Source organism: Hordeum vulgare, chromosome 4H (genome assembly GCF_904849725.1).
Source record: "Hordeum vulgare subsp. vulgare chromosome 4H, MorexV3_pseudomolecules_assembly, whole genome shotgun sequence".
In the NCBI taxonomy this organism is placed as follows: domain Eukaryota; kingdom Viridiplantae; phylum Streptophyta; class Magnoliopsida; order Poales; family Poaceae; genus Hordeum; species Hordeum vulgare.
In genome coordinates, this window is record NC_058521.1 from 10,873,970 (window position 1) to 10,886,811 (window position 12,842).

Genomic DNA, 12,842 nt, shown 5'->3' on the forward strand with positions numbered 1-12,842 from the left:
TCTATGCTAGTAGTCACTAATTTTGGGTCGTGATGTGATCCGAATGTTTCGGAAACCCTGGGGTCCGGTTACGGGGAACTCTTCAAAACTCGCAGTCTTGGCCTATTCTGGCTAGTTTTCTATACTATAACTCACTGATTTTGGGTCCTCCTGCGATACGAACATTTCGGGAACCCCGGGGTCCGGTTACGGGGAACTCGTCAAAACTCGCAGTTTTGGCCTATTCCGGGCAGTTTTGTATGCTATTACTCACCGATTTTGGGTCCCGCTGCGATCCGAACGTTTCGGGAACCCCACGGTCCGGTTACGGGGAACTCTTCAAAACTCGCAGTTTTGGCCTATTTCGGTCAGTTTTGTATGCTGTTACTCACTGATTTTGGGTCCTGCTGCGAACCGAACGTTTCGGGAACCCCGGGGTCCTGTGACGGGGAACTCTTCAAAACTCGCAGTTTTGGCATATTCTGGTCAGTTTTGTATCCTATTAGTCATTGATTTTGGGTCCCGCTACGATCCGAACGTTTCGGTAACCCGTGGGTCCGGTTACGCGGAACTCGTCAAAACTCGCAGTTCTCGCCTATTCCGCCCAGTTTTGTATCTATTAGTCACTCATTTTGGTTCTTGATGTGATCTGAATGTTTCGGGAACCCGGGGTCGGGTTACGGGGAACTCGTCAAAACTCGCAGTTTTGGCCTATTCCGCCTAGTTTTGTATGCTATTACTCAGTGATTTTGGCTCCCGCTGCAATCCGAACGTTTTGGGAACCCGGGGGTCCGGTTATGGGAATCGTCAAAACTCGCAGTTTTGGCCTATTCCGCCTAGTTTTGTATGCTATTAGTCACTGACTCTTGGTCGTGCTGCGATCCGAATGTTTCTGGAACCCCAGCGTCCGGTTACGGGAAACTCTTCAAAACTTGTCGTCTTGGCCTATTCTGGGAGTTTTCTATACTATAACTCACTGATTTTGGGACCTGCTGCGATCCGAACATTTCGGGAACCCCCGGGTCCAGTTACGGGGAACTCGTCCAAACTCGTAGTTTTGGCCTATTCCGGCTAGTTTTGTATGCTATTACTCACAGATTTTGGGTCCCGCTGCGATCCGAACGTTTCGGGAACCCCGGTGTCCGGTTACGGTGAACTCGTCAAAACTCACAGATTTGGCCTATTCGGGTCACTGATTTTTGGTCCTGCTGCGATTCGAATGTTTCGGGTATCCCGGGATCCGGTTAGGGGGAACTCTTCAAAACTCGCAGATTTGGCCTATTCTAGCCAGTTTTCTATGCTATTACTCACTGATTTTCGGTCCTGCTATGATCCGAACGTTTCGGTAACCCTGGGTCCGGTTACGGGAAACTCGTCAAAACTCGCACTTTTGGCCTATTCCGACCAGTTTTGTATGCTATTACTCACTGATTCTGGGTCCCGCTGCAATCCGAAAGTTTCGGGAACCTCGGGGTCCGGTTACGGGGAATCGTCAAAACTCGCAGCTTTGCCCTATTCCGCCCAATTTTGTATGCTATTAGTCACTCATTTTTGGTCGTGATGTGATCCGAATGTTTGGGGAACCCGGGGGTACGATTACGGGGAACTCTACAAAACTCGCAGTTTTGGCCTATTTCGGCTAGTTTCGTATGCTATTAGTCACTGATTTTGGGTCTTCCTGCGATCCAAATATGTTGGGAACCCCGGGGTCCGGTTATGGTAAACTCGTCAAAAACCTCGCAGTTTTGGGCTATTACCGCCAGTTTTATATGGTATTACTCACTGATTTTGGGTCCCGCTATGATCCGAACGTTTCGGGAACCCCGCGGTCCGGTTAGGGGGGATTCTTCAAAACTCGTAGTTTTGGCCTATTTCGATCAGTTTTGTATGCTATTAGTCACTGATTTTGGGTCCTCGTGTGATCCGAATGTTTCGGGAACCCCGGGGTCCAGTTATGGGGAACTCTTCAAAACTCGCAATCTTGGCCTATTCTGGCCAGTTTTCTATACTATTACTTACTCATTTTGGGTCCTCCTACGATCCGAACATTTCGGGAACCCCGGGGTCCGGTTACGGGGAACTCGTCAAAACTCGCAGGTTTGGCCTATTGTGACCAATTTTGTATGCTATTAGTTACTGATTTTGGGTCGTGCTGCGATACGGATGTTTTAGAAACCCGTGGGTCCGGTTACGTGCAACTCTTCAAAACTTGCAGTCTTGGCCTATTCTGGCCAGGTTTGTATGCTATTAGTCACTTATTTTTGGTCCGCTAGAACCGAAAGTTTCGGGAACCCTGGGGTCCGCTTACGGGGAACTCGTCAAAACTCGCAGTTTTGGCATATGCCAGCCAGTTTTGTATGCTATTAGTCACTAATTTTGGGTCCTGATGTGATGCGAATGTTTCGGGTATCACGGGGTCCGGTTACGAAGAACTCTTCAAAACTCAAAGTCTTGGCCTATTCTGGCCAATTTTCTATACTATTAGTCACTGATTTTGGGTCCTCCTGCGATCCGAACATTCCGGGAACCCCGGGGTCCGGTTACGGGGAACTCGTCAAAACTCCCAGGTTTGGCCTATTGCGGCCAATTTTGTATAATATTAGTCACAAATTTTGGGTCCTGCTGCGATCCGAATGTTTCGGAAACCCTGGGGTCCAATTACGGGGAACTCTTCATACCTCGCAGTCTTGGCCTATTCTGGCCAGTTTTGTATGCTATTAGTCACTGATTTTTGGTCCGCTAGAATCCGAAAGTTTCGGAAACCCAGGGAGCGCTTACGGGGAACTCGTCAAAACTCACAGTTCTAGCATATGCCAGCGAGTTTTGTATGCTATTAGTCACTAATTTTGGGTCATGATGTGATCCGAATGTTTTGGGTATCCGGGGGTCCGGTTACGGGGAACTTTTCAAAACTCGCAGTTTTGGCTTATTCTTGCCACTTTTCTATAGTATTACTCACTGATTTTGGGTCCTGCTACGGTCCGAACGTTTCGGTAACCCCGGGGTCCGATTACGGAAATCTTGTCAAAACTCGCAGTTTTGGCCTATTCCTCTCAGTTTTGTATGCTATTACTCACTGATTTTGGGTCGTGCTGCGATCCGAACGTTTCGGGAACCTCGGGGTCCGGTTACGGGGAACTCGTCAAAACTCGCAGTTTTGGTCTATTTCGCCCAGTTTTGTTGCTATTACTCACTGATTTTAGGTCCCGCCGCGATCCGAACTTTCGGAAACCCCGGGGTCTAGTTACGGGAAATCGTAAAAACTCGCAGTTTTGGCCTATTCCGCCCAGTTTTGTATGCGATTAGTCAGTGATTTGCGTCCTGATGTGATCCAAATATTTCGGGAACCTGGGTCCGATTATGGAAAACTCGCAGTTTTGGCCTATTTCGGCCAGCTTTGTATGCTACTTACTGATTTTTGGTCCCGCTACGATCCGAACGTTTCGGAAACCCCATCGGTTCGATTATGGGGAACTCTTCAAAACTCATAGTTTTTGTCTATTTCGACCAGTTTTGTATGCTATTAGTCACTGATTTCGAATCATGATGTATCCCAAATGTTTCGGAAACAGAGAGTCGGGAGTCGGGCTACAAGGAACTCTTCAAAACTCGCAGTCTTGGCCTATTTCTGCCAGTTTTCTGTACTATTAGTCGCTGATTTTAGATCCTCTGCAATACCAATATTTCGGGAATGTCTAAGGACTTCAAGGACTTGCAATGGATTTTACTCTAATGCATAACGAAAAAACAGGATAGCTGTGATGCCACTTTATTCGGTAAGTTAAAGTTCCAATCCTGAATTTAATTTCCATTGACTGCAATCCTCGGTATTATATGTTCTGCCTCTACAAAGAAGAAACGCAGTCCACAAAGGACACAGACCTTATTGAGCTTAGGGGAAAAACAATGTATATAGTTCTCTTCTTCTAATGGCATAAATATAGTCTCTCTTTCTTACTAAGTTTTCATATAAGCTCTCGACTGAGTTTCGCTCGGTGTCCAAAACTTTCATATCTAAACCATGACTGCGCACGCCACTGCCTTCTCTCGTCTACCGACGCGGCGGGGGTCTCCTCCCGCCTGGAGCTTGCTCTTCCTCGTCGGATTCAACGTCTCCATACTGCCACAGGCGCAGCCTTTCCTTCTTCGCCTTCTCCTGGAACTGTTCCAGATTCTCGAGAGCTGTCTTCCTCTCCTTTGTGTCCCATCTCTTGCCCCTTTCAAGTCGGGCAAGCCCTTCCTGCACATATTAGCATGAGCGTATTAGGGATCAATATGAGTTTTCCGAAATACATAAATATGCATCTAGTTTAGCTACCAGTCTTAATAATATTAATGCGGAATATCATTGAAATATCCTCAACAAAAGTAACCCACACGTTATTGAATCATAAAATGTTTCCAACGCCCAGAATCCATATGTTTCTTCAAGCTTAAAAGGAAGAAACGAGCGGATAACAATCCTAAATAAGCATTTTCGAAGTTAACCTTCCCAAAAAAATACAGAGAGAGTAGACAAGTGACATTCCATTACTATTGTAGCATTTTCAAGATCAATCTTTAAAAAATGTGAGCAATACTGGGTTATTGTGTAAACTTACCCATACTGCTTTAGCAATATATTCTCCAACCTATTTTCATAGCAAACTATTTCCATAAAAAAAGCTCATGATGGAAAGATCAAAGCAGACTTTGCAGACACCCACCAGCCAGTAAACAAAGCTAAACAGCAATTCCTAATGCATAATAGTCAATAGCACAAACCTCAAGCATGGCAGCATTGATGCTGGATTCTGTCTCTGGATCAACAAGAGTCACAATGAGAACAGGTCCAGTGCCTTGACCCTTCACTTTTCCACCGGTAGTGTCACGCTCTTCGATCATTGCCCGGTATTGTTTTGAACTGCTTAGCAAGCATTCGCTAAGATACTCTGCTGCTTCCTGACCATTATCATCTTCCAGACCAGGAACTTTTATGAAGGCAAGGCTGCACAGCTGAGCAAGAGGAGGAGAAGAGGATACTGATGGGTCTGCAGGCCGTATGCGGTTGTAAGGAACCACTTCTTGGTTACCAAAATCAATGTAGAATACTTCAAATTTGTCATCTACAGACTCGACAGCTCCTCGGGGTCCATTAACAATCTGCAGGAATTATAATGGAAATGCTCCGTTAGGATATTGTACCATTTTATTAGTAAATAAATATCTAAAACTAAGTAGCCATAATGAGAAGAACAAATATAAGCATCTACCATTGCACTGAAATGGGACATCAAGAACGTATTTCCAAGCATGTAGCATTGCACTGAAATGGGACATCAAGGACGTATTTCCTACGATACTGTCAACTTGGCAAGATACTGCCAATAGTATTATGGTCATGTGCACTGTTAGGTACAGAAGTCTGACACTCAGCATCTATCACTTCACCTATATGATTCAAACAAGTACACCAATTCCCAAGGTCCAGCGGCTTAGTAAAAACTGATATTTGTTAAATGCAAGTTAAACGGCTAATGACAGGTCTAGGTATCTATTAAAGATATGGCCGAAACCAGAGTTTGAAATTATCAGCCAATTGTAGACTTCCAACTTTTTCTGACTCACAAAGGGGGTCTAGGTAGACATATTAAACTAATGCTTCAGAAAATGGTTTGCAAGAAAAAATTAAGATAATTATATATAGCAAAGAAACTTCCAGCGAAGTTATAGGGGAAAAAATAAGGTGCTGCAGTCAGTGCAATCTATGACCTTGATACAAGAATAATTAGTTAGTTTCAACACGAGTGAATTAACTGTAGTCATACCATGGCTCTATTCCAAGAATTGTCGACGCTAAACTGAGCAAGGACTATTTCTCCCTTCGCAGGATTAAAAGCACCAATGACTGGTGCCTCCTTAAGTTTCAAGGATGCAAGCTGTTGTTGGATGGAAGCTACTCTCTGGTCACCTACTGTCTGGGCATAGAACTTTCCACCACCAAGAACTTCAGTAGCAACAACCTGAAGTCAGGTAAAAGAGCCATGTCAGCAATATTTTAGCAACGACAAAAATTTACTACTTCCCAATGTTTTTTCATCAACAAACCTTGAGAATTTCCTTCTGTTTGGATTCAGAGGCTGACCCATTAGTAACTTCTTCACCCTCGACATAGTTCTCCCATATCTGGATAAATAGGTGTCAGTGATGAAAAGAAAATGTAGTTCCTATAAGATGGAGCAGGGTATAACAGGTTACCTTCAGTTTCTGCTGCTTTGCTAACTTTTCAGCTCTTGTGAGGACATGAGCATCTGGAATCCTATCCAAGCCAAATGAACTAAGCTTGGCCAAGCCAGACTCTAAAAGAACAGAACCCACGTTGGTCTTCGACTCCCACAAGGAACCTATGAATGTTCCAGTTCTATCAACCGTTTCAACCTCAATCTGCAAAATGAATTGATATCCTTTAGATATTGAAGATGGAGGGATGGACAAAGCTGAGAGGCAGCACACGTCATACCTCCACATCGCGCTGTAGAACCATCCTCCTCATCAAGGCAATAGCTTCGCTTGAGTAGGGCTCATCTTTACCAGGGCACCTAACACCGGACAATGAAAAGGCGATGCTGCAAGTCTCCTTCGGAATTGTTAGTTTGAAACGATGACCACTGAAAACATATTCAACAATGGCAGTATGCCTTCTATTCCGCTGTAGGAAGGGAAGGAAATCTTTGGCCTTCTTAGAATTAACCTGAGGCAAGATGGATTGAACAATCTATTAATAAAGCTGCAGAGAGAATGTCAGCGGAAATTACTGGAACAAGCAAGAATGCCAACCATTGTTAAATCAGTTATATGCATCACAGGAGGAAGTTTATCAGAGTGAACTCCCTTCTTTGCTTTCTCAGCACGCGAGTGCGCTGCTAATAGAGCATCAAAATAATGTGATCTTTCCTCATAGTCACGGTGTTTTGATATCGCAGCAAAGCCCCGTGAGAGCAAAAGCTCAGCAACATTAATTTTAGGCTGGGTGCCTGTGCTCGGAACAGAAGATGTGTCATCACCATCGGCCTGCGATGGCGAACCTAGAAAAACTGAACCATAATCCAAAACTCTAGTATCAGCCGAGTTCACTGCAGGCATAGCATTCTGTCCATCCATGGTGCTGATCCTTCTAGAATATTCCATTTCCACGGTCACCTGAAATTTTGAAAAAAAGGATATATCAGTCACTTTTCAACTAAGAAATCAACACACTGTAACTTCAGTAAGAATATGACCAGCACATATACATACCTGTTTGCCAATCAACCGTGTGCGCAAGAATTCCTTCGATTCACGAGCAAAATTTTCAGGCTTGTTGTCCTCTCTGCGAGGATTGCCTAGCTTAGGAGCTCTAATACTTGAAAGATTAACCCGCCGTTCTGCTGAAGGACTTCCATAAGGAGCAGCATCATCAGCAACAATAATACAATCTCCACTCACAACTTCTACCACCTACAAAGACATCAACAAGGACCAAATTAGTTACAGTCACATGAATCATCATAAAAACACTGCTAGTGAGAACATGAAATCCACCTTTCCAGTGAATTTCTGATCATGGATTGGCTTCGAATTTGTCACTGGTGGTTTAAATCCAGTCCAAATTCTCAGCTGTTCCTTTTTTGCCTGAAGTTCGGCATTCTTCAGCTTTATTTTAACTTCAACATCTAGCATGTTCGCACTCCACTCAACATACTTTGCAAGACCCTGTAAGGGGAAGGTTACAGAATAGTTAAGAAATGCAAAATCTGACAAATTAAATAAACAATTTCGCTATTCCTGCTTATTACAATGAATAATATGAAACAGAAATGATTATGGATAAATAATTAGTCATACATTTTCAACAAGCTCAAGGGACAAGTCCTTAGCAGTGTCACCATCAGGGTAATACACCGAACCAATTATATTACTGAAACTGTCTGTGCCCTCCACCACAATGCGCACCTAGAGAGAAAAAAAAACAAATCAAAACTGATGAAAATGATACATGTTGACTCTAAAGATGGGATAAAACAATTGAAACAAAAGGTGGCTTACATCTCTGTTCAGAACTCGGGTCTCTGTGAAATGCTTAGCTTCTCTTCCAAACCTATCTGGTGGAACTTCAGTAGAGGCTGTAGATGCAGCAAGCCTTTGTGCTGTTGTCAGTGGTGCAGGAGCTTCCCCAGAATCATCACCATTTGTAGTGCCGTTAGTAGTGCCCTCTGGTTCGGCAACAACAGTAGGATTCGGTGGGCGTCTCCCCATGGATGGGGCCTGCATTTCATCATTCTCAATATTTGCTTTCTAACAACAGAAAATATATATATATGGAATCAAATAAAAGCTATTGAGGAGCGCACCTGCACTCCAGCAACATATATCTGGACAAATTGGAAACTTGGAAGCAAGTAAACACGAACAGTACTGCCATCGCGAACTTGTTCAACAATGGCTTCCAGACTCTTGCCTTTATTTGCAACTGCAAAACCCTTTGCATCAAAACCACTTAGTTCACCAATTGCTGATGGTGGAAGATCTCTTATCGATTCTTCAGCAGCACCAGGTTCCTACAAGTTGGCAGAAAACAAGAATACAAAACTAGGTCATCATTCAATAGAACATTTGTGTCATGCAATTCAAAAGGTGGTTGCAGAACAGCAGGAACACCAAAAGTAAGCAAACCTTGCTCCAACGGCCTAAACCCTGTTGCTTAGCAACTTCCTCCAACCTTATAAGCTCAGAGACATTTGGGAGTGGTTCACCCCCCTTGGGGCCTTGCTCCTTTACCTGATCAAGTAAATAAGATCAAATTTTACCAAAACATTCAGCACAACAAAACAATTGAGGAAAAAGTAAATGGTCATCACCCTCGCCCATCCTGCAGCAACCACCAAGTAGGCAACGTTCTTGTCGCCGAGGTAGACAGTGCCAAATTCTCGCCCGATGTTAGGAGCTGTGTAATCCACTCTGAATGTGACCTCCTGCAAAAGATTTTAGTTTTTTATTTCCAAGAGAAAGTACAGGTGGTTTTTATGTGATTACATTCAATATAACACAAGCATAGGAGATTTTGGATTAGATACAAAAGTCACATCATGTACCTTTCCTACGCAAAGTTTCCTCAGAAACTCCCTGCTTTCCCAAGCAAATGGCTCATCGACTCCACCACGACGAGCCTAAATCAGCACAAATATAAGGATTCAACAGACAAGAAAAAATGGAGAAAAGAACAAAATGTACTGCACAAATAATATCAACAATTTATGATAGATGCATTCCTAAGTGTTAAACTCTACAAACAGAAGGCTGTCAAAGAGTGGGAATGATAATGCAATGATGGAAAGAAATTCTTGTGTCAAATACGAACTTTCATTGCCTCGCAAGTGTAGCATGTAAACGTAATTCACTATAGAGAAGGGCGGAAGCAGACATTGGGCAACCAAGGCTTGTACTCAGGGCCTAGATCCAAAAGCCCATAGAAACTACCATGTAAAACAAAACAAAAATGGCTAATATATTACATTACATCCCTAGATGAGCCGGCCTATATCTAGCTCCGCCCCTGACAATACACTAAACCAGTGAAATCCTATGAATTCATGGAGGAAAATTAACACATGCAATAAGTTAAAATGTCAAACCATATTCCCCTTGTCTAAAAGTGCAGATTGAAACTTACCAGCCTTGGGGCCATAAGGTATGACAGAGTGATGGACTTCTCTGGCGGGATCTCTGCCTTGGTGCTCCCCATGATGAGAAGGCAGTCCCCAGAAGTCACAGCCTTCACCTTGCCCCTTAGCCATCCTGAAGCTCCTGTGTTTGATGCCATGATAGCACCTATATTTGCAATGAAAAGAAAACAGAACTTCATTAGCTGTGAAGCAAATTTAATTGAGTCCTCCACATAATTCAACAACTCTTCTGTTAATAATTAATATACATGCATGTTTTATAATTCTGATTGCATTTGGATTTCACAGGCCATAGGTGGCCAGAAAGAAAGAAAAAGAATGACCGGTTGCATGTGAATTGAAGATAATTAATCACAACAATGTTAAAATTTCACATAAATCAATTCACAAGCAGAGCAATGCACACTAAACATATGAATCCAAATATGACCTGATACTCACAGAAATTCGTCCAGGCAGACATGCACAGAGCTGCAACACTAGCAGCATGTGTAAATCTGTAACTAGCCCGTTACAAAACCTCCTCAGAATTGAATTCCCAAGCCTCCGGATCTGCGACCCAGCGGCCTCGAACTGCACCTCTATTACATGCCGTGTGGTTCAGAAGGCATTGCCGTGCCCCTCTCCTGTCTGTCTAGCCATGAGCCATGGGGAAAAGGAGGTTGCCATGCAACCAACAAACTGTGGTCCGCAGAGGCTAAACCCCTCCGGGTGCAGCTTTTCCCCCGTGTTTCCTTTTCCGGAACGTGTTCGTTTTTAGCAATTTCCGATGCGGTGCAAGGGCCTGATGTGATGCCCCCACCCTACTACCCGCTGAACAACAACATGTTCCTACAGATCTGTGATGCCTGCCGCTGACAGTGATAACCCCCCTACCACCTCGTTTTGCGGGAAAGCACCGTCGTAGAAAAATTGCACGAAAAAAACACTAGATCTACGTTAAACCCAGCAAAAAAAAAGCATGGACAGTACCTTCAAACGGATCTAGGAAAATCTACCGTAAACGACCACGAACTACCACTCGAAGGAAAACAGCCGAGCGCTCCGGGTGAACCTGCCCAACATCCATCGCGCAGATGGGCGGGAGGAACACTGCGGGGATCGCGAAAACAGAGCGGATTACGCCCTGACTTGCCGCGGGCGTCGAAGACGGAAGGAGATCGTGAATGAAACCAGCGCGCATCTGGCAGCTAGATTGGAACGGGCAATTCACCGGCCAGCGAACTAGTACGGACGCACCGGCGAGGAAGCGAATCGCGGCGAGGGAGGGAGGGGCGCCGGCGGCGGGCGGTCTCACCTTGGGTTTGGCCGGCGGCGAGCGGCCTCCGCCTCCCGATCCGAGATCCGGGAGAGGGGGTTTGGCCGGCTGGCTGATCTCTTCTCTCTCGCCCTGATCCCGATCCGAATGATGGAGGAAAAAAAAACGATGGAGTGGAGCGACGCCCGCTGCCTCCATTTATAATAAAAATATCGGTAGCGTTTTATTTTTTGGAACCTTCCGTCGCGTTAATTCCTTCCGTGGGCTGCCCGGCGGGCAGGCGGGCTCCTGGGCCGGGCTTTCGCTGCACGTGAGGGGGGGACGACGACGGATAGATATCGTGACGCGCAAGCGAGAAAAGGGACGAGGTTGCTGCACGCTACGTCGTCATAGCCTGCTGCTGTGGCTGGGTTTCTTTTGGGGAAGTGACGAGGTTGTGTCTATCTGTCTGTCTATCCATCCATCACCCGAAAGGGGATGGAAGCTGTTGGCACAGAACAGATAGGTATCAGCAGCTTTATCCCCAGACCTGCAGAGTTTGTTTGTTCAATACTTTCCAACTATTTTTATCCTCAATCGTCTGGTTTTAATTGAGGTTGCTCTTCCTTTTAATTGAGTTTTTCTTGGATGTTAGTAGTAATGAGGAGGCTTTGGGCGTCAGGTTGTTTATGATGGCGACTCAAACACTTGGATATGATTGAGGGTTGTTGATTCTCTCTTTATTCGCTTGATTATGACAGTAACAGCGGTGTATATACCATGTATAGCCTTTCGTTTAAGGACCTCCATGTTTAGCTCATGGTGCCGTCCTCCATTGAAATTAAATTTGTATCTCCGTTGTTTAGATTGAGATGTTTAATTTTGCTTTCTATTATAGTCCTCGAGTTGCAGTAAATATTTGATACACCGCTTTATACGTTCATTATGAGATATATGCTCAGTTATTGTGCTTTATTGGTACAATCGGGGAGAGGTGGCTACAGGTGGCGGGGGAGGGGGCAAGGGGGGTTCGCAGTTATGATCAAGGTAGTTGGGGAGTGGTTGTTGGTGGCTACAGGAAAGATCGTAGCGGGTATTTGTTGAGTCGGTGCCAAATTAATGCGTAAATTACCGAAAGAAATAAATACAGTAGACACAATCCCCATAATCGTTATCACGCAATTTGTCGCACCGAGTTTCATGGAATTCTCGGTTTAAAATTCTAATTCTACACTACGCGAAAAAACATACAGTCGTTTGCCTTCCACTGATGGACGAAGGGATGTGTCACTACTAACTGGTAAGGTGGCAGTCCGTCTAGAGAGCAATAACAGAAATTGATAGTCGCCCTTTGGTTGTATGATTTGCGGAGGGGGTTAATTATCCAAGGACGAGCACCTTGTGGGCACTCGTCATGAGTATTGGGCTCCCACAACTCCTTGGCCACATACTTCAGTTTCATGCAGGATGAAAGAGGCATTCATGGCGCCGACAATGCCTCGGTCGCCGCGGCGCCCTAGCTACCTACTCCCATCCTCATATAAATATTGTATAATTGGACCCCTTAACCCTGTTCCACCTCCAAAACCTAGTCGTCACTGCCAATTCTCCATCTTACCATCCCTTGCCGTCGGAGATTCCCCACCAACCATTTATGAGTGGATTTACACACTTTTTTACCCTTGTTTAAACTAAATATTCTCAGATAATTTATGAGTTAATCATTTCAACTTGACCGTTATCACACTTGTAATTGCAAAGTGTTGGAAATATGCCCTGGAGGCAATAATAAAATGGTTATTATCATATTTCCTTGTTCATGATAACCGTCTATTGTTCATGCTATAATTGTATTAACAGGAAACAGTAATACATGTGTGAATAAATAGATCACAATGTGTCCCTAGCAAGCCTCTAGTTGGCTA

At 44.5% G+C, this 12,842-nt stretch overlaps 1 protein-coding gene across 1 annotated transcript; it reads right to left on the reverse strand.

The window, feature by feature from the left end:
* Positions 1 to 3,756: 3,756 nt before the first annotated feature.
* LOC123447219 (ribonuclease TUDOR 1-like) lies at positions 3,757 to 11,111 on the reverse strand. Its single transcript, XM_045123802.1, has 17 exons — positions 10,978 to 11,111; positions 9,668 to 9,825; positions 9,090 to 9,164; positions 8,856 to 8,969; positions 8,671 to 8,775; positions 8,349 to 8,555; positions 8,044 to 8,262; positions 7,843 to 7,950; positions 7,540 to 7,710; positions 7,255 to 7,455; positions 6,796 to 7,158; positions 6,479 to 6,709; positions 6,217 to 6,402; positions 6,067 to 6,144; positions 5,787 to 5,981; positions 4,744 to 5,121; positions 3,757 to 4,219 (listed from the first exon to the last, which is right to left on the reverse strand). The coding sequence occupies exons 2-17, from the start codon at positions 9,815 to 9,817 to the stop codon at positions 4,031 to 4,033; spliced, it is 2,970 nt and encodes a 989-aa protein (XP_044979737.1). The 5' UTR covers positions 9,818 to 9,825; positions 10,978 to 11,111; the 3' UTR covers positions 3,757 to 4,030.
* Between the last annotated feature and the right edge of the window lie 1,731 nt (positions 11,112 to 12,842).